This window comes from Ptychodera flava, chromosome 11 (assembly GCF_041260155.1).
Source record: "Ptychodera flava strain L36383 chromosome 11, AS_Pfla_20210202, whole genome shotgun sequence".
Lineage (NCBI taxonomy): Eukaryota > Metazoa > Hemichordata > Enteropneusta > Ptychoderidae > Ptychodera > Ptychodera flava.
Window position 1 is genome coordinate 34545158 of NC_091938.1, and position 20411 is coordinate 34565568.

General features: G+C 35.9%; 1 protein-coding gene across 1 annotated transcript in view; it reads right to left on the reverse strand.

Moving 5' to 3' along the window:
- Window positions 1-2537: 2537 nt before the first annotated feature.
- Window positions 2538-20411, reverse strand: part of LOC139144145 (uncharacterized) — a 39844-nt gene continuing 21970 nt past the window's right edge. Inside the window, exons 5-7 of the mRNA XM_070714807.1 lie at window positions 19885-19998; window positions 3914-4133; window positions 2538-3243 (exon numbers count right to left, since the gene is read on the reverse strand). Coding sequence (XP_070570908.1) covers window positions 3119-3243; window positions 3914-4133; window positions 19885-19998 — 459 coding nt within the window. The 3' untranslated portion in view covers window positions 2538-3118. The remainder of the gene's footprint in view (window positions 3244-3913; window positions 4134-19884; window positions 19999-20411) is intronic.

Genomic DNA, 20411 nt, shown 5'->3' on the forward strand with positions numbered 1-20411 from the left:
CTACCCATCTGCGGACATAGCTTTCACCGTGCTAGCGACGGATATTATACGCGGATAGCCATAGTATTCAGAGTTACTTAGAATATTTACAAATAGATTTATGAAGTAAATGCAACGACACGATTGAAACAGTAATTCTCATTCTCAGAGATGCCGTGGCTTTCAAAATATCACAAAAGTTTACGACCTTTGCGAGCGCGAAAGATTCAGTTCGATGACACGCTCATTGCATATTTGTGCCCACAACGTTGCCGTCGTCAACGGTGTCTGCCGGTGTCAACTCGTCAATCCCCATCTCGGTCGTCAATGTTTTTGTCTTACGAACTTTGATGTTTGCAGTGACACATATCTCGCCCGTGGATACATCCTAATTTTGTTGCTTGACGGAAACTCTGTTTTGAGTGTTGTCTGAGTCAACTTTCGAAGTACATGGAATTCCACAGCGCTGCACACAGCTCGACAACTTATGTCTTCCCTACAGCCTTATGCCGCGCTAGAAGTTTGATTCCGAGCGAGAATTTACGGAATTTTTGTGCGATGAAGGAAATTGATCGTTGTTAAGTCTAATGACTTTATGCTTGTGTCTCCTGTGTCGCTTTCCCTAAGATTATACTGTATACTCATTTCTTCAGTTTAACTTACGTTGAGGTGTAGGTTTCGGTTTTATCACAGTCACTCGTGATCTATTCAGCTCTGGGACTATTCGCCCCATAGACGTGTGTAGATTTGCGAGAAAAACGCGCAAATGTACACACGGCTATGGGGCGAATAGTCCCTGAGCTGAATAAATCACGAGTGACTGTGGTTTTATCGCCAACCGGGAACGCCAGGTATGGCATCCACATTGAGCCTACACGACTTGACTGGAGCCACGACGTTACTATGACTCGTTAAAATAAAACGATCGTCGGTATCTCCATTCGATTCTCGGGAAAAGCTATAGTTTTAGCGACTCGAAATTTCGTTGGACAAATATGCCTTCTATGTTTCTATGTCTGGATTTATCGGGTCACTTTTTTGTAAAAATAACGTACGAGCTAGCACGGCATCGACCACAACAAATCTGTTTGTGTCGCAACGCCTGCATGTATGAACGCTACTACGCACGAAAAAATTTCCGGTTGATGACGTACAAAAGGGGTAACTCGGATTTCTCATCCGTCCTGTTCTACGTCACACAGGCGGCGATTCGGGCCAGTTCATGTGATAATGCATGATATCCCGGATTGTCAAGATTGTTTTATATATTGCGTGTGTTTGGCTCAATACATCCCTAACCATGGGGTACTAATATAAGCATAGGGAAACATAGATAGAGTGCCAACGGGTATTGTTTAAGGCGTGAAGCGGTAATACGTAACCCATCCATGTTCGCCTCGCCTCAGGTTGCTCTCGCCTCTCTTTTCCGAAGAGTGCCGACCATGAATCCTTCGGTAGTTTTCGGATTTTAACCAATTGTTAAGCAAAAGTATGTTCGGCAAAGTTTGTGTTATTGTTGTCGTGTGGTGCTGAGCAGAATTGACGTGCTGGCGAAAACGGGAGTGTTTTGAGCTTCAGGAAAATGAGTTTTACCGTTTTAAAATTTCCTCTCATATTTTTTATGAATCTATAATGAGTGTGTTTGAACCAAATTTGAAAGTCTTTTATCGACACTGTCTGGTTTTACGAGTTCAATGGTTTACGGTCAGTCGTACCCTCTTTTACACGTGCGTCAAGGAAGGACATGTTTATGAAAATGCTGCCGTGTTATGTTTTGATTGGCGTGAAGCAGTGTTTCTGGCCTGAGAGCTCACAAAGTAACTATGGTTGCTACGCGACTGGCAGTACGATGCCATCTCGTCGTATTTTTCGCATAATCTCGTGTAATCATCAACCACAAACAAAGCCTCCAAAAAGTTTAACACCTTTGGAGCTCATTTTAATATGAAAAGCCAATAGTCTACCGAGACGACCATGGAACAAAAGGCATGCAAGCGTTGCTACTCTGTCTATGTTACTGTGATATAAGGTATAGACATGTACCGCAGTTTTGACACCCCTTCCAGTTTTTGCCCCATGTAAACTTTGAACTGTTCATACAATGTACACGTTTGACCCTGTTTTTATCTGAAGCACGATTTGTACCCATATAATGTAGTAAATGAATTAACAAGTCTTTTCTTTTCATTTCTCTTTTCTTTTCTTTTTTCTTTTCAATAGTTACAATCATTTACAAGACATGCATGCCATTATTCCTTTATGTTTAATGTTGGATAGTCGCTTGCATCCTACTCTTTCACATTTGATCATCCATATTTGAAGACATTCTCAACGTGTTCAGACGACAGATGTGTTCGCAATTCCCTCCAGCTCTCATTCGTAATTTGCCTCGACATAAACAGACATACTACTTGTGTAGATATTACGATATCACAAGAATACATTCATACTCCCACTCTTAATATAATCATTTATCGTTATGCTTTGCGTATTTTAGGCATTGCGGTAGAGGAACTTTTACACATTAAACACCTTGGCATTGACTTACAGAATCATGATGACATTATATATGCAAAAGCCTTTTTATTTCTAAAATAACTTCTTTAAACAGGTATTACAATTCGATATCGGATTGAGAGTCTATTCACGTGTCATACCATTGTTGATTCTCACAAGTTGCAGACTCATTTAAGTTTAATATTTTAATGTATTTGACAGTGTTTGAGTTCTGTTTGTAAACTGCATTTTCTTTTTATGCTCACAACAGAATATAGAGTAATTTAAATGTGCCTAGATGCGGTGTTCGACTTTTATGGCAGCCAGTATGTGTGTGTCATGCTGAATAATATAGTTTACAGCTGAACGCTGATACAGACTAAAACTAGAGTTCATTTGACTACAAAATTTCAAATTCACAAAGCCTAATGTGTTGACAGGGCTAATATCTAGAAGAAAAGTTACAGGTTTTGTCCCTTTAATTGATTTCATGTTTCTGCATTGAAACTAACTCAAACAAAAAATTTCGCCATCAGTAAAAATCGATTAGGGTTATAGAAACGAACGGCTGATTTGCCTCGATGACGACATCCATTTCCGATATTTTGTTCATGTCCACCGCTGAATCGTATTGCCATGGTTGCTAGCATACATATCCACAGCTAAAGTTCGCGACCGCGAAGCACACCAAGTCACCAAGGAACCAGAAAATGGACCTGCAGGTATATGTTATAACGGTATCACAGACACGCGGGCACCACCCACCTTCTGTAATGAAAGAACAATTAAGAGAAAGATGTTTATTGTACTCAGATTCATGCAAAAGTCGATTCATTTTTTGCAAGTGATTTATTCTAAACTTAAGGCTACAATTTGCACCTGACGTTTTGTATCAAAAATTACTTCTGCAACGTGTACAATAAGCATCGACACGCGATAGGTGCCACACCAGAAACGCCTCATGCATCAGTTTATGCAGGACAGTTGTTTAAAATTGTGAGAAGACCTCAAGAACCAAATGTCAATTATATGAAGTATGTCTCTCATCAACAATGAATTTTTACATCAACAGACAGTTTGATGCATGACAACTTCTTGTACCCTTTCTTCATTATCTGCTATCATTGTTTATACTTAATTGCTTTGCGATACGTTTTATGAAACCCTTCTCAAAATTAATTTCATTGATCATGAATGCAGTATATTTCAAGAATTTCCATAATTCATTTTGTTTCTCTTTCAATTTGCTAGCTTTCAATTTCCTTTTTTCGAAGTGTCGTTATTCCATTTGTAGAAATACAAAACAAATTCAATTGACGGCAGTTTTAAAATTACCCTTAAGTTACAAACAGATTCTCGAATCATAGTGACGCATGTTCAAACTTGAGTACCATAAAACATCCCGCAAAAGCATAATATTACGCTTTGAACCATATACCTTCGCTCCTCTTCTGCAGACCATGGCCGACTGCTGAGCGACTTTCTGGGCAGTCGGATCCAGCACACAATATTGTCTGCGATATAGCCACGGTCCAATAGGAGTCCTTGTCAGCGCAGTGGGCAGCAATGACGTCACTTTCAGCATTCACGTCGTCGATTATATTTTCCTCCACGTCCATCTTTTCAATTATCACTTCCTCTGAATTTGGAATCTTATCCTGTTAAATTACAGAAAATAAAAGTATGCTGAATTTGACATAGTCTCCTTCTGATAAATATGAGTGCATATGTACATCAAAATACATAAGAAAGTTAAATTTTTGTATTGGTCAACTTCAAACTTCAATCATTAGAAAAATTTCTACTCCGGCAAGTCTGCTTCCAATACAAGGATTAATATAGCTGCAAAGCACGATAACCAGGTTTCGAGACATCTTAGTGAACAGGGGCAATAGGGAAATACATATGCATAAAACGTGAAAGGCTATGGTAATATTTGTGAAATCGATGTCAAAGGTCATCGAGGTGATGTGACATTTTGTTAAAAGAATTGAATGTCATAGTCATCCCTATATACCAAAAATCAGACCTCCAGCTCCATTGGCTTGCCCAAAATTTGATATGTGCATAATTAATAAGCTACCAGATACGTCACCATAAGGTCTCTCATCACACCAAATATGAAGGGTGTAGCTCCTGTTACTGAGTTATGGACAATTATGTATATTTGAGGTCAAAGGTCATCGAGGTCAGTGACATTTTCGCAAAAAATTTGTATCCCATAATTATTCATATATACCAAAAATCAGACCTCCAGCTCTATTGGCTAGCCAAAAATTAGATAGGTGCATAATTAATGAGGTACTCCCATTTCTCTATGAGAGGAATATTCTAGCTCGTTGTATCCTCGAATTAAGTCGGCCGATTTTCTTTGATACAGTTATTTATGTGGTTTGGAGAAATCTTTGGGGCGGCGTCAAAAACCAAGTGGAATGAGACAACAATATTTCGTTCATGTTAGGAAATCATATAGCAAGTACTTGCGCTGGTGCAAATTCTACAAAATATTATGATATCAAATATGTTTGCAATGATAGTTTACAAGGTTTCCTGTCTAAATTCGCGGATATCATCAAGAATATCTTAAAAAAATACAACACGTAATTATGACTACATTTTTGTATGTGTAGAGGTGTTGTTTGCCGTTCCGAATGTCTGCACGTACGCGCGATGTCTGGTTATCAAGTGACAAAGACACTACCCGGACTGATGATGAAATGTAATTACGTGTGACTAAACTTCTCTGTTACCGGCAGACATGATAGCGAGTGAATTGAAATGACGGTGACAGTGTTAGCAAAAGTTCTCACTGGCTTCTTAACGTAGTGGCCGACATCATCGGTGATGTCAGTTTTTGTTTCAAAGTTGCGAGGTCACCGCTCACGTGAATTTAGTGATGGGCTACACTGAGCCTCTTCCATCGCTTGTACGCCAGAAAAAGAACGGTTTGCGAGTAGTCATATCGGAAAAAAGCTGGAACCAGATATGAACTGAAAAAGCTCACAATATATTGCATTATATGTAAATTTGAACCTCTGCCACATGTTTGCAACTTCATTGAAAGTAATATGATCAGTATAATGAACAATATTAACCACTGATTAATTCTAAAAGATAATGAAGTATACAAATATGTAATTAGCTGAAATAAAAATATTAAAGTTCTTTAAATTCTGTCATTGTATCACCACTTTATATAGCATGTGTAATTACCTTTGGCCAAGTCCTTCAAGCCATATATGCCGAACTGTGAAAGCTCATTCGTATGCAAAATATAAACTAGCTAACATGAAAATGTGAAATGACTTTCGATATTGTTTTAACCTGGTATAATCATCAATTTACATAGCATGTTTTGCCAACTTTGATCAAGTAAATCCCAGTATATATCCGTAATTAGAAAAGATCATTGAATACGCAAATTAGGAATTGGCTGAAGAAAAAATGCTTAATGACTTTCAATAATGTTGTATCATAGTATCTTTAATGTATATAGCAAGGTTCATCAACTTTGGTCCGGTCAATTCAGATATATATCCCTAATTAGCAAAGTTCATTAAATATGTAAATTAGAAATTGGCTGAAGTAAAAATGCTTAATGACTTTCAATAATGTTGTATCATAGTATCTTCAATATATATAGCAAGTTTTGTCAACTTTGGTCAAGTCAATTCAGATACATATCCCTAATTAGGAAAGTTCATTAAATATGCAAATTATGAATTGGCTGAAGAGAAAATGCTTAATGACTTTCAATAATATTGTATTATAGTGTCATTAATGTAGATAGCAAGTTTCATCAATTTTGATCAAGTCAGTTCAGATATATATCCCTAAATATGAAAATTCCATTTTATTACATATGTACCACAGTTTACTTGCATCGAAGCGCGCACGTACTACCGGTATTTGCACTGCAGTGCAATACCAAAAACATTGTGCCATGAGTATGTTAATGAGTATTTACCGATTTTGACCCGGAACTATTTTTGTTTGTAAACACAAAAAAATGTCGTCTACAAGATTTCATTTCACTTTTGTTCGATGTTCGTTATAGTACAATGCATGACATTACGGATTAAAAACTACGACAAAGAAAATATACTTATTATAGTGTGAGGATGATTTTTATTATCCGGAAGAGCAGTGTGTTTGTCAGCGAAGCAAAAACATTGACAACAGGCGACGTCCGTTTCTACCTCCATGAATGCACGGTGGCCGCCGTACCACGGTGGCCGTCATAGTCATACATCGAAACACACATTACTGCGGTCGCAGTAGAGTCAATTAAACAGTTAACATTTTCAGAGACGTTTTTTCCAGTAGTTTTCTCACCGGACATTCCCTGAGCATTTGAAAAAAATCAAAACCGTTCTATGTTCAAAGTTCTCTTCGTTTGGCTATCTATGCAGGTTGCTACGTATGTGTACGTGTGAGCGATCGCAAGCAGAGTTTTCGAGCCCTCCGACGTTCCTCTTACGTCATCCTTGATAAACAAGTAAACAATAGTTTAGCCAATCAAAATAGAGGGTGTGGCGGCGTTGACCAATGAAAAGTGAAAGTTGATTCAATGCCTCATTACAGTGATGTCAGTGTTATATAACTCCGCAGGGTCGCCCTGAAGCTTTGACAGACAAGTAGTACGCACTACTAACCGTCGATTCTCTCGATAAATGATGCAAATAAAAGACAGAACATATGTAATAATAACAGAACCCCATGGCCTGTGAGTGCACGCGCGCTGTACTAGGGGTATTTGCACTCGTGCTGCGGTGTATTCGGCGTTCGCTCGTGAAAGGACTGCCGCCGAATACACCGCAGCACTCATGCAAATACCGCTAGTACGGCGCGCTTGCACTCACCGGCCATGGGGTTCTGTCATATTATTATGCAAGTTCGGAATTGGCTAAAGTAAAAATGTCTTTTGACTTTCAATAATGTTATATGAAAGTATCTTTGATGTATATAGCAAGTTTCAACAACTATAATCAAGTTAATTCAGATATATATCCCTAATTAGGAAAGTTCATTAAATATGCAAATTCAGCATTGGCTGCAGAAAAAATGCTTAATGACTTTCAAGAATGTTGTATCATCGTAGCTTCAATACTTGTAGCAAGTTTCATCAACTTTAGTCCAGTCAATTCAAATATGTATCCCTTATTAGCAAAGTTCATTAAATATGTAAATTAGAAATTGGTTGAAGTTAAAATGCTTGATGACTTTCAAGAATATTAAATTATAGTATCTTCAATATACATACCAAGTTTGGTCAATTTTGATCAAGTCAAATCAGATATACATCCCTAATTAGGAAAGTTCATTAATTACGCAAACTAGCAACTATCTTTCATGTCACCCATTAATGGTTCCCACTCCTGATATATTTTGGTGTGATCAACATTTGTAGCAAATCTGGTCAAATTGTGTGCAGTCGTTTTTAATGTATATCCGTTTTTTTCTAAAATCATCAATTATGCAAATAAGCAAAAAGTATGCAAGCAACACCCTCCAAAAGCTGATCAGTTCTTGCCATTTGCTAACTGAATCTATTTACCAGATTTGATTCTGATCTGATCAGCTGTTTTTGAGATATCCGACCAACAGACAGACAGACAGACAGACACATGGACAGACAGACAGACAGACAGACAGACAGACAGACAGACATCGCTTCGATATATGCTCACGTGTGTGAACACATGAGCAAAAACGGCGATAGTTTGGTGATTTTTGAGCGGATTCCTGGTCGTGCCAGGCCCCTAATAACTAAGCTGTCGATGAGTGTTGGCAATTGCAATTTGTGTGGAAACTTTTTGAAATATCAACGAACAAAGTTGAGACAAGCGTGGTGTCGGGCAGAACATGGACGTTCCCATGGCTGTGGTGGCGGGGTTAAAAATGTAGAAGTCAAAACCAGCCGTAAAAGGCAGAAATCCCGTTCGAAAATACCTCAGCTATATGGACCCACAGCTAGCTTAACAGTACACGCAAATTTTATAGCCCGTGCGCCGCTTCTTTCGGGAAGTGTACAGCATAAGGAGCGATTGAAAAATCGATGAATTCCTTAGACTAGTAGCGACTAGTATTCTAGCTCCATGTAGCGACTAGCTCTCTTTTATTAGGCGAAAAAGTAACCGGTGAGATAACCTCTTTGACGCCGTAGAGTCATTCTACTAGTCATTAGCTTGGTTGCTACTGTATATCACAAAACATCCGACTTTGACGTCAAAGGCCTGTTGCTGGTACGTACTTTGAGACTGTAAAGTATGTAAGCTTTAATTGAATGCGAAACACAGATATGTTAGATTAAAACGATTGGAACTGTTTTTGGGATAATTGGATGTTCATAATTTTCAAATTTCTCAAAAATCTTAGGTGCCCTATAGCTGAATGTCTCAATATTACAAATTACTCATAAAAACAAGTGTATCATGTAAAAAGAAAAGCAGATTAGCTAACATTTGCAGATTTTAAAAGACATTCAGCATCCAATTATCCCAAATTAGTTCCAATCGTGTTATTATATACATACAAGTAATGAAATTATGTAAATAACAAATTTGGTCATCAGATGCTTTCTACAAACTCCAGGCCTTTGTCGAGTAACACACTGAGTGTGTTACGTGGCCGTCTACACCTTTGTGTTTGTAATTCATACAACATTAATGTGGTTCCTATTGCCACAGACAATGATGTATTTGATACAGACTTTATTTATGAAATATGCAATGGGATGTAAATATTTCGAGATATGGTCCCATCTGAGATCTGAGAAGATACTTCTCTATACCACATAAATCTTTTATACTTCATCAACTGATAATTCCAAGTCTCAAACAGTAGTCTCGCTTTCAGATATCAATTCTGGTGTTATGGACAGTTTTTCATTTGTCGGATGTGCTAAACTTCAAATACATTTCTAGCAAAGTCAGATACACTCTGCAAAAACGTCCTAAATTTTGGAACGTACCTCATGACCTTGGGATGAAATTTTTGCTATAGTGGCAGAAGCTGCATATCAATTGAAAAAACCCTCAATACTGCATGAGTCTTCCATTGTATATGACCTGTTTGTGGAACCATGTCATCTTACTTATTCACCAAGTGGCGCCGAAAAACCATTTCTTTGCGTAATAAAGAATTACCGATCATAATTTCAAGGATATTGTAAGAATCAACCAGCAGTTGTGACTGTTACTATGAAATTTGTCGATAACAATAGAGTTCTAGAAAGGAGCTTAAAATTGCAGCCTCGTGAGAAGCAAGAGAGCATATATTGTGACATTACATATTGGTGGTCTGTCGCAGTTACAGCGGCTGTAACTTTGGATAAACATTGACATTTTCATATATAGAAGTATAATGCTGTGTCTAATTCGCTAAAATCATTGCTGTAATTTTAAGTCATAAACACTTTGTTACACTCCATTACAAGGACGCTTATCTCTCAAATACACATATTGTAATTAGTCAACACAACTTATTATGCTAATCCGTGGACTTATCAAGGATTGGTCAACATTGCAAAGATAGAGATGTAAATGAAAAAGGAGAAGGTATGACGATCTTGGGAAACATGTCCCGAGGACGTTCGTAAACCTAGTGAATGCTTATATATTCATGATATGCGCAAACAAACACTGCTCATTATTCAAAAATAAACGGCTAGATCGAAAGGAACGCTGGAAACGCGCATACTCTTCATTGCCAAGCGCCACATTCAAACATAACTAAGCAGACATGGTCCTGCTCCACGTAACAAATACCACCCAGAAAGTATCGACCAACCAAGCAGATTCAAGATTCTCCCCTATCGAAATCTAAACCTTATAGTCACTAGTTACCTGAGCCCCTCCAATGGCAAAGACACATTTGATATAGACACAAGATGCCGGGGAACAAGAATTTGATTTTTTTATTTTTTCCCTACCTCCCCTGTTTTATATTTTCGTACAATTCAATAATTAAAGATCACCGTGGAAGGGATTGAGAGATCATTTTGAAATCCCCAACTCTTGCTGTATATCTAAAACAAAGTAACTGTAAAAAAGAGCTTATCATGTTATATGATACCTAATTACAAAGTTCATTAAATATGCGAATAAATCCTTAATTAACTTGAGACTACTAAGTTCGTTACACCACTCATTTCAACACCAAATACAGTTTACCATATGAAATGCTCACAAAATCACCATGTTATGTATTCTTAGTATTCTTATTCGGACAAGCTGTTTCAGAAAAAAAGTTTTTTTACTAAAATCTGAAAAAATTACCCAAAAATACAAACATGCAAATATCATCCTCAGTTGTACGCATCTAATTTAGAATACCTAAAGGAACCTACATACCAAGTTTCAACCAAATCTGACTTTCGGTTACTGAGTTTTAGCAGTTTGCAGGATTGTTCCTTTTTTACCCCATTTGCATATTTTTGACACTGACATGTTCATTTGAAAAATTCAAATCTCCACCCCTAGGTGCATCTGTACACCAAATACTAAGCTGGCAGCTGCTGCGGTCCAAGAGTTTTTGATCTGGACGGACTAACAGACATACGTACATAAACACAGACGACATTCAAATGAGATGCAAATGAAATGATTCACCTTATACGATTAGCTTTCTTTGGTATACCAAATGAGAGCTAAAACAGAAAGATTACTCGAGGGTTTCGGACCTGTGGTCTCGAAACACTAATAAACAGAACGATTACTAGAGTGTTTTGCACCCGTGGTCTCGAAACCCTAACACATAGGGCCAATGTCCCTGAAGCTACTATAGACATGGATACAAAATTAAGTATTTCCTGACTGTATCTCACTAAGGTCATCACAGGGACCTGTGTACCAAATATTTAAGCTGTCTGACCAGTGATTTGACAAAAACGAGTGACCTAACAGTCGACAGAGCTCTGCTATGTTATGAAGAGAATAACTTTTTGTGATACATGTGTTGATGAGGAAGGTGGATATCTTTGATAGCTCATTTCAGGATGGCCTCACCAAAAATGGCAAAATTAGCTGCAAAAGTATGAAATTAAAGATTGCATAATAATTTCTATATATATACCGCAGTATATATATATATACCTGTATACCTAATATCAAAGCTATCAGATGATTAACATTTGAGAAACAAAGATTTTGACCAAAAAACGGCAAAAATTGTCCCAGAAATAAAAAAATTGAAGATTTCATCAAATTTTAATACATCAAACTGAGACAACCCCTAGGAACCTGTATACCAAATATATAAGGTATCAGACAGGTAGTTTTTGAGAAACAATTTTTTGACCAAAAATGGCAAAAAAATTGCGCCAAAATACAAAATTGCAGATTCCATCATAATTTCAACAGCGGCCCGGCGGTAACAACATCCTTTGGACCTTCTTAGTGTTTATCATTTGCGATAAAACGTGAAGTTTGTCAAAAATTCAAATTGTTTGGACATAAATGAAAGTATTGAACTGGTTGGTTACTGCTCCAGCCTAAGTTCAAGGATGGAATCTTGAGTATCAACAGCTTTGATATGTGTGAAAGTGAATTCAGACATGAAACTCAATAGGATGAAAAATATGTAAAACAGGAAATGATGAACTTATTAAATGCAGAACGGGAGAAAAATTTAGCAACAAATTATTGTACCATAAGTGGACAATGGCTTATCTAAACCAAATTACTTAAACTGGATTGTTGGCATTGATTACACATGTATCTATTGTCAATCAAATAGAAAATAAGTTTGGGCCATTGACTAAAAAACATTTGCTTGTTACACTCACCACACCATCATGTACTTAGTGTTTGGAGTGTACACCTATCTACAATACATGTTCAATGAAAAAAGTTTGGAGACTGTGAAGTCAACCATACATCTTAATCTATGAGACTAAATAAGTTTACTCCTCAACTGTGTGTAGGCAAAAACAAAATTTAATTTTGAATTGCGTTATGCAGGGAAGGACATACAATATGGTGAAAAGCAAACTAAATATCATAAACATGGGGCCAAAGTCCCTGAAGCTACTATAGACATGGATACAAAATATCAAAGCTATCAGATGAATAACTTTTGAGAAACAAATATTATGACCACAAATGGCAAAAATTGCACCCAAAATACAAAATTGCAGATTTCGTCACATATTCAATACATCATATAAAGTTCAACTGTAGAAACCTGTATACCGAATATCAAAGCTGTCAGACGAGCGGTTTTGATAAAATAAAGTTTTGACCAAAGATGACAAAAAATTCCTTAAAAATACAGGTTTGCATATTTCACCCCAATTTGAACAAATCTACGCGTTGGGTTATCCCTAGGGACCTGTATACCAAATAACAAAGCTGTCTGACCAGCAGCTATGAAATCATAGGCAATAGTGTTACTGACAGAAGTGACGTTTCAATTTCTCAAGGGGAATGGTTTAATCATTTTAGAAATTAAGCTGATGGTGGTCATGATGTTTCTGATAACTTTTCTGTACAAGTACTTTCTGATCTGCTTTGCATGGTAAAGAGTAATTATGATAATGAGTGTCCTATTCTCAATTTTCCTTTTTCTGAAGCAGAATTACTTAAAGCCCTCTGTAAGTTGAAATCAGAAAAGTCCCCCGATGCAGATGGTATCTTGAATGAAATGTTGAAGTTTGGTGGACAAAGTTTGCGTACTCCAATTTGCTCTTTATTTAACACCATTCTTAGATCCGGTAAGTTTCCCAGTTCTTGGCAATCAGCTTTTTAGTACCTGTTTACAAGTCAGGTGACAGAAGTGATCCATAATTATCGAGGAATTTAAATTAATAGCTGTCTGGCAAAATTGTTCACTTCTGTTCTCAATTGTCGGCTCGTTAAGTACTTGAATGATAAGGGAATTTACACTCCATTTCAGTCTTGTTTCAGAGTCAAGAGATCTACTTCTGATAATACTTTTGTTTTGAGATCTGCTGTTGATAAGTATATTTATTCTTCGTATATGAACAAAGCTGATTGCAACTTAAGAAACAAGTATCTTTTTTGTTGTTTTATTGATCTTCATAAAGCATTTGATAAAGTTTGGAGACCAAGTTTGCTTTGGAAACTTAGGAATTATGGTATCAATGGTAATTTCTTTTCTGTGATTAAGTCTATGTATGAAAATGTTAACCATTGTGTTAAATCTAACAATAGCCTCACTGACCATGTTTTAATCTAAAGTAGGAGTTAAACAGGGGTGTAATCTGAGCCCTACGTTATTTAACATTTACATAAATGACCTTCCAGGTACTTTTGGCTCCAGTGAGGAGAGCCCCATTACATTAGATTCATTGCGCATCAACTGTCTTTCATATGCTGATGATCTGCTGTTGATTTCAGAAACTCAAGTAGGTTTGCAAAGTTGTCTTGATAAATTACACTCTTATTGTTTGAAGTGGAAGCTTTCTATTAGTACAAAGAAGTCAAAAGTCATGGTTTTTAACAAAAGTAAATACATCGGGGTGGACCATTTGATAAGGGATGGTGTCTGAAAGATCGATGAGGTACATTATCTTTTTTATCCGATCCATTGTACATTCTTTTTCCCCACTCTCCCACCTTTTCTTTTTGTCAAACCTTCTCTGGCTAAATTTTTTATTGGCATTTGTTTGGAATTTTTTCAAAATCTGCCAGGATTTTTTTACCGCATTCAACACCATATCAAATGCTTACTAAATCACCACATTATATACTCTTAGTTCCAGGAGGTATAAAATTACAAAAAAAAATCTTAAAAATACAAAATGAAAGATATCCCAGTAAAACTGAAAGTTTCGCAAAGTTGCCCCAAAAATTCAACATTCCAGATTTCAACTTAATCTCAATATATCTTATTAACAAAAACCCTAAGGACCGGTTTACTAAATATCAAAGCAATCAGACTGGTAAATTTTGAGAAACAAATTTTTTGACCAAAAATGAGAAAAATTGCCCCCAAAATACAAAATTGCAGATTTCATCCTATTTTTAAATATATCTAATTAACATAAACCCTAGGAACCTGTATACTAGATATCAAAGCTACCAGATCAGAAGTTTTAGGAGAAAAATTTTTTGACCAAAAAAGGCAAAAATTGCCCCAAAATAAAAAAAAAATGCCAGTTTCAACATACCTTCAATACATTATATTGAGATTAATCTTAGATACCTGTATACCAAATACATGTATCAAAGCTATCAAATCAGCAGTTTTTGGATTTAAAAATTTTTTATCAAAAATTGGGATAATTGCCCCAAAATTACAAATATGACAATATCAATACAATTTGTACAAGCATGACTGAGGTCATTCTGAGGAACATGAATATTAAGTTTCATAGCAATCAGACGAGCGATTTCAGAGAACAAGATTTTTTGAATAAAAATACCGTCAAGGACACTATGTGCTCACATTCGGTTTGAATTGGTCCATTCGAGAAATATTTAAACCAGGAAAAACAAGAATGACAAAAGCAAATAAGGTCTCCAACTTAGGTACTGGAGGTCATCTTTAGGAACATGCATATCAACTTCTATAGCAATGGGAGAAGCAGATCCTAAATACATAAGCAAATGTCAACAACAAAAAACAGAGAAGGCTTGATAAAAAGAAAAGGTGGGAGTGGGCAAAAAATGCACAAGGGATCCGGTAAAAAAGTAATGCTACATCATTGATCTTCTAAACCTACCCCCTCCTGCATATCAAATGTTCCACCCCTTGGTATTACATAAGACCAAATGACAGGAAGTACATTACAACCTTTGAGATTTTTAATTAATGCCATGAGTGTTATCATTCTAATGTAAACAGCACTTAAGTTAGTTACAGATAGTGAAATGCCTTCCACTGTGGGTGGTGATTACAACATCTGGAATTATCCTGGATCCAAATTTCTCATCAGTTTTTGTATGTCTTACATAGAAAAGTTGCAAAAATTGGTCCAAAATGAAAAAAAATCACCTCAGCTTTGTTTTCTGGATCAAATTTTCCTACAAATTGGTATCAAATATGACAAAATTATGTTCACAGCCTTCAAAATTGTCTCACAACATATCCTGGGTTAGTATAGGTCATTTAAGGTCAGAAACTGAGAAAAGTACCTAAAATATACAAATTTTGGGGTTTCCCAACACTTTGAGCAGAAAATTTATCTAATAACATCTTTCGGTACTTTATACCAAATTACAAAGCTATCAAACAAGTAATGTTGAGATAAAGTTTTCTTGACCAAAAATGACAATATTGTCTTAAAAATACAATTCTGTATATTTCACGACAATTTCCACATATCTAACTATTGTCATCTCTGTACGTCTGTGTACGAAATATGAAAGCTGTCTGTCCAGGGGTTTTAAAAAGGAAACACTGTCTAAGATTTTTTGACCAAAAATGACAAAATTGCACAAAAATAGTAATTTTCCCAATTTTGTCATAATTTCAACAAATTAGAAGAGTAACATCCTTGCAAAGAGACAACCCAAATTTGAGAGCGATTGGGCTGGCGGTTTCAGAGAAGAAGAATTTTTACTGAAAATTAGAAAAATCATAAAAAAAATTCAGCAAAAATACAAAATTAAGGATATCTTCACAATATTCATAAAACTGTATAAGATTAAGCTAAGGTACTTGCACACAAATTTTCAAAGCAATCAAAACAGCGGTTCTAGAGTTATTAATTTTTGACCATTTTCACATTTTGTAAGCTCATTTGCATAATTTTGGCAATGCAGACTTCATTTGAACAAAATCCTATCTATAGCCCAGGATGCATCCACACACAAAATACCAAGCTGAAACGTGCAGCGGTTTGCGTGGTTTTGATGTTGACGGACATACTGTACATACATACATACATACACACATACATACAGACGCCATCGACTTCAGCCTATACGATAAACTCACATTGGTAAAACCAAATGTGAGCTAAAAACGGAAAAAATACCCTTAAAATACCAACATGCAAATTTCATCGCAATTTTTGCACACATAATTTAGAATACCTAAAGAAATCTGCATACCAAGTTTCAACCAAATCTGACCAATGCTTACTGAGTTTTAGCCATTTGCAGGATTTTTCCTTTTTTCCCCCTCATTTGTATATTTTTGGCATTGACATGTTCATTTGAACAAATTGACATCTCCACCCCTAGGTACACCTGTACACCAAATACTAAGACAGTAGGTGCTACGGTTTAGTAGTTTTTGATGTGGACGGACTAACAGACATACATACATACACACAGATGCCATTTTGCCACCTTATACGAATACCTCCCATTTGCATATATACATATGCATATATGGGAGCATAAGAAAAATAGTTTCTCAAAATTATATTTTTCATCTACACAACAAATATCAAATCAGTAAGTACTGCAGTTCTCAAGATATTTGAGTCGACGGACGCCTCACAAACGGACATGGACGGATAACCATTCCCAATAGCTTCTATAGACTATAGTCTATAGTAGCTAAAAACAGAATGATTACTAGTGGGTTTCGGACCCGTGGTATCGAAACCTTATTAAGGTAGTTGGAAAGGCTAGAGCGTCAGTTATAAATTTCAATAAAACTATTAAAATATAAAAGTAGTCAACATTCTCTGTGGAATAAAAAAAACTAGACATTTGGGCACAAAGGCATTGCAGAGTTATAGCCTGTTGAAACTTCTGGAAAACTGACCAAATAAGAAGAAGTTGGGGAGTCCTTAGTGTATTAACTATGGTAGAGGTCCCCTAGCTTTTAATAAAATGTTTGAAAAGGGAAAGTCATTATTTGCTGTTTTTCAGGAAAGTTTGACAAGGCGGTGCTGGCATTCAGAGTGAGTGACTGCTATTGTAAATGCATTTTTAGATTTTTTGAGTGTCAAAGAGGTGTCAAAAGTGAGATTAACCAAAAAAAACTGCTCTATGACTTCAAAAGAGGGGTGCAAATATGGCTTGTTTTCAACATTTTCGACAGAATAACAGTTTTCCTACATAATTGTATACCAATTTAATCCAACTTTGAAATGAGATATGGACATGGAATTTTTACAGCCTATTAACAAGGTAACAGATAAGATTTTTATGCCACAATTTTCCTGTATTCGAAGTACTTTTTGAAAAATCACATTTTGAAATTTGAAAGAATTTTTAATAATTTTTTGATATATAAACCCATGTAAAATCATACAAGCGACCTAGCGGCCGATATAGCTCCGCTGTGTTTATGTAGAGAATAACTATTTTTGACACATGTTGATGAAGAAGGAGGAAATCTTTGATAGCTCAATGCAGTGGCCAGAAAAAAGTGGCTAAAATAAGCTGCACAAATACACAATTGAAGATTTCATCATACTTTGAATATATCACATCGGATCATCCCTAGGAACATGTCAACCAAAGCTATCTGATGAGTAGTGTTTTGAGAATAAAATTTTCTGACCAAAAATGGCAACAATTGCCCCCCCAAAATAAAAATTGCAGATTTCATCATAATTTCAAAAGATCAAATTTAGTTCATCTATAGAAACCTCTTTACCAAATTTCAAAGCTGTAAGACCAGTACTTTTTGAGAAACACATATTTTGACCAAAAATGGGAAAAATTGCCACAAAATTCAAAATTGCAGATTTCACCATCATTTCAATAAATATCATTTAGTTCATCTATGGAAACCTGTATACAAAATTTCAAAGCTATCAGATGAGTAGTTTTTGAAATACACATTTTTTGACCTAAAATTGCAAAAATTGCCCCAAAAATACAAAACAACAGATTTCAGGAGAAATTAAATATATATTACTTAGCTCATCTGTAGGAACCTGTACACCAAATTTCAAAGCTATCAGACCAGTACGTTTTGAGAAACACGTTTTTTGACCAAAAATGGCAAAAATTGCCCGAAAATTACAAAATTGCAGATTTCATCATAATTTCTACAATTATCATTAAGGTGATCTGTAGGAACCTGTATACTAAATTGCAAAGCTATCAGATGAGTACTTTTGGAAATACACATTTTTTGACCAAAAATGGCAAAAATTGCCCCAAAAATACAAAATTGCAGATTTCATCATAATTTCAATACAAATCATTTAGTTCATGTGTAGGAACCTCTATACCAAATTTCAAAGCTATCAGATGAGTAGTTTTGGAAATACACATTTTTTGACCAAAATTGGCAAAAGTTGCCCCAAAAATACAAAACTACAGATTTCATCAGAAATTCAATATATATTACTTAGTGCATCTATTAAAACCTGTATACCAAATTTCAAAACTATTAGACCAGTACTTTTTGAGAAATACATTTTTTGACAAAAAATGGCAAAAATTGCCTTAGAAATGCAAATTTGCATATTTCTTCACAATTTGAACAAATCTGAAATAGATCATCCCTAGGGACATATGTACCAAATTTCAAAGCTATCTGACTGGTAGTTCTGAAGAAGAAGATTTTTAAAGATTTTTTTTACCAAAAATGACAAAAATTGCCTTAAAAATACAAATATGCAAATTTCACCACGATTTGAACAAATCTGACTCAAGTCACCCTAAGTAAACTTCATATTAAATTTCAAAGCAATCGGACAAGCGGTTTCAGAGAAGAAGATTTTTTTACCAAAAACACCAAAAAATGCCCCAAAAATACAAATATGCAAATTTCACCACGATTTGAACAAACTTAAGTGAGGTCACCCCAAGTGAACTGCATATAAAATTTCAAAGCAATTGGACTTGCGGTTTCAGAGGAGAAGGCAATTGTTGATGGACGACGACGACGGACGACGACGGAAAATCAACCTATTTGATAAGCTGACAGCGGAGCTAAAAAACAAATTGTATTTACAAATCCTGCCGTACAAATCTTACAATCAATAGTGTCAACATATTTATAACTAATTTGGTAATATTTATACTGTCCAATTATTATTAAATTCAAATATGTAAAAAAATATGAAAAATTAAATTTTAATATTTACTGGTGTCATATTTCAAAATCATGGCTGCAAATATACAACTTTTATATTCTTTGGAGAAAATATTAACTAAGGGAGTTATCCTGAAAATTTGAACCAAATATCTTGATTCTAACACTTGAAACTTGACATTAACTCTGAGAAAAGAATTGGTGCAAAAATAGCCTTTCCAGCCACCTTAATCTTTATACGCTTACTCGCTGGGCGAACAACATCAAGCTGACAACATAAAACGACACATCAGAAATGTTTGCAACGGGAGTTCATCATCTTTTGTACAGCTGCAAATCTAGATTATAGTTTTCTAGGCCTAAATAACTTTGTTGAAGTTTATTACGGTTGTTCCTTGTGTTGAAGACTCGTCTAATAGTCAATCCCCATGAAGGGAAATGATGCATGGAACAGCTAAACCCAAACACTGGGGAAAAGGATGTTTTACTCACCGGAGAGTGTGAGTCCATGAAGTTAATAAACTCGCTCGGAGTGACTTCTGTGTTTGCATCGTATGTCGACAGGAAACACACAGAGTTCTGAACGTCCACCACAGCGTCTAATTTCTGTGAGAAATAAGACGTATGCCACCATAGTTAATAACTTGAACTGTGTAAGACAATTCACGCCAAACCACATGAAACACCCCGGTTTGTTGCGACTGAATCACGACAGACGACGATAATTAGCAAGAATTGTATTGACGTTTGTTCTGCGATACCAAAGACTCGGGATACCAATGAGGTGTAAATTTGTAGTTGGGCGTCCGTGGCATCCTTCACCCTTATAGTTTGATCACTGATTATTTAGACTGCTTAGAACAGATTCCTGACGTTAAAATCACACCAAATTTAGCTGACGATTTTCTCAAATTCCGTAAATGACTTAGCGTGAGGTTGACCAATTTGAGTGAACTGTCGTCTGTTGAAGGGCTTTGTGGATGGCCTGCATTTTATGACAGAATTACGGCAATTGTAAA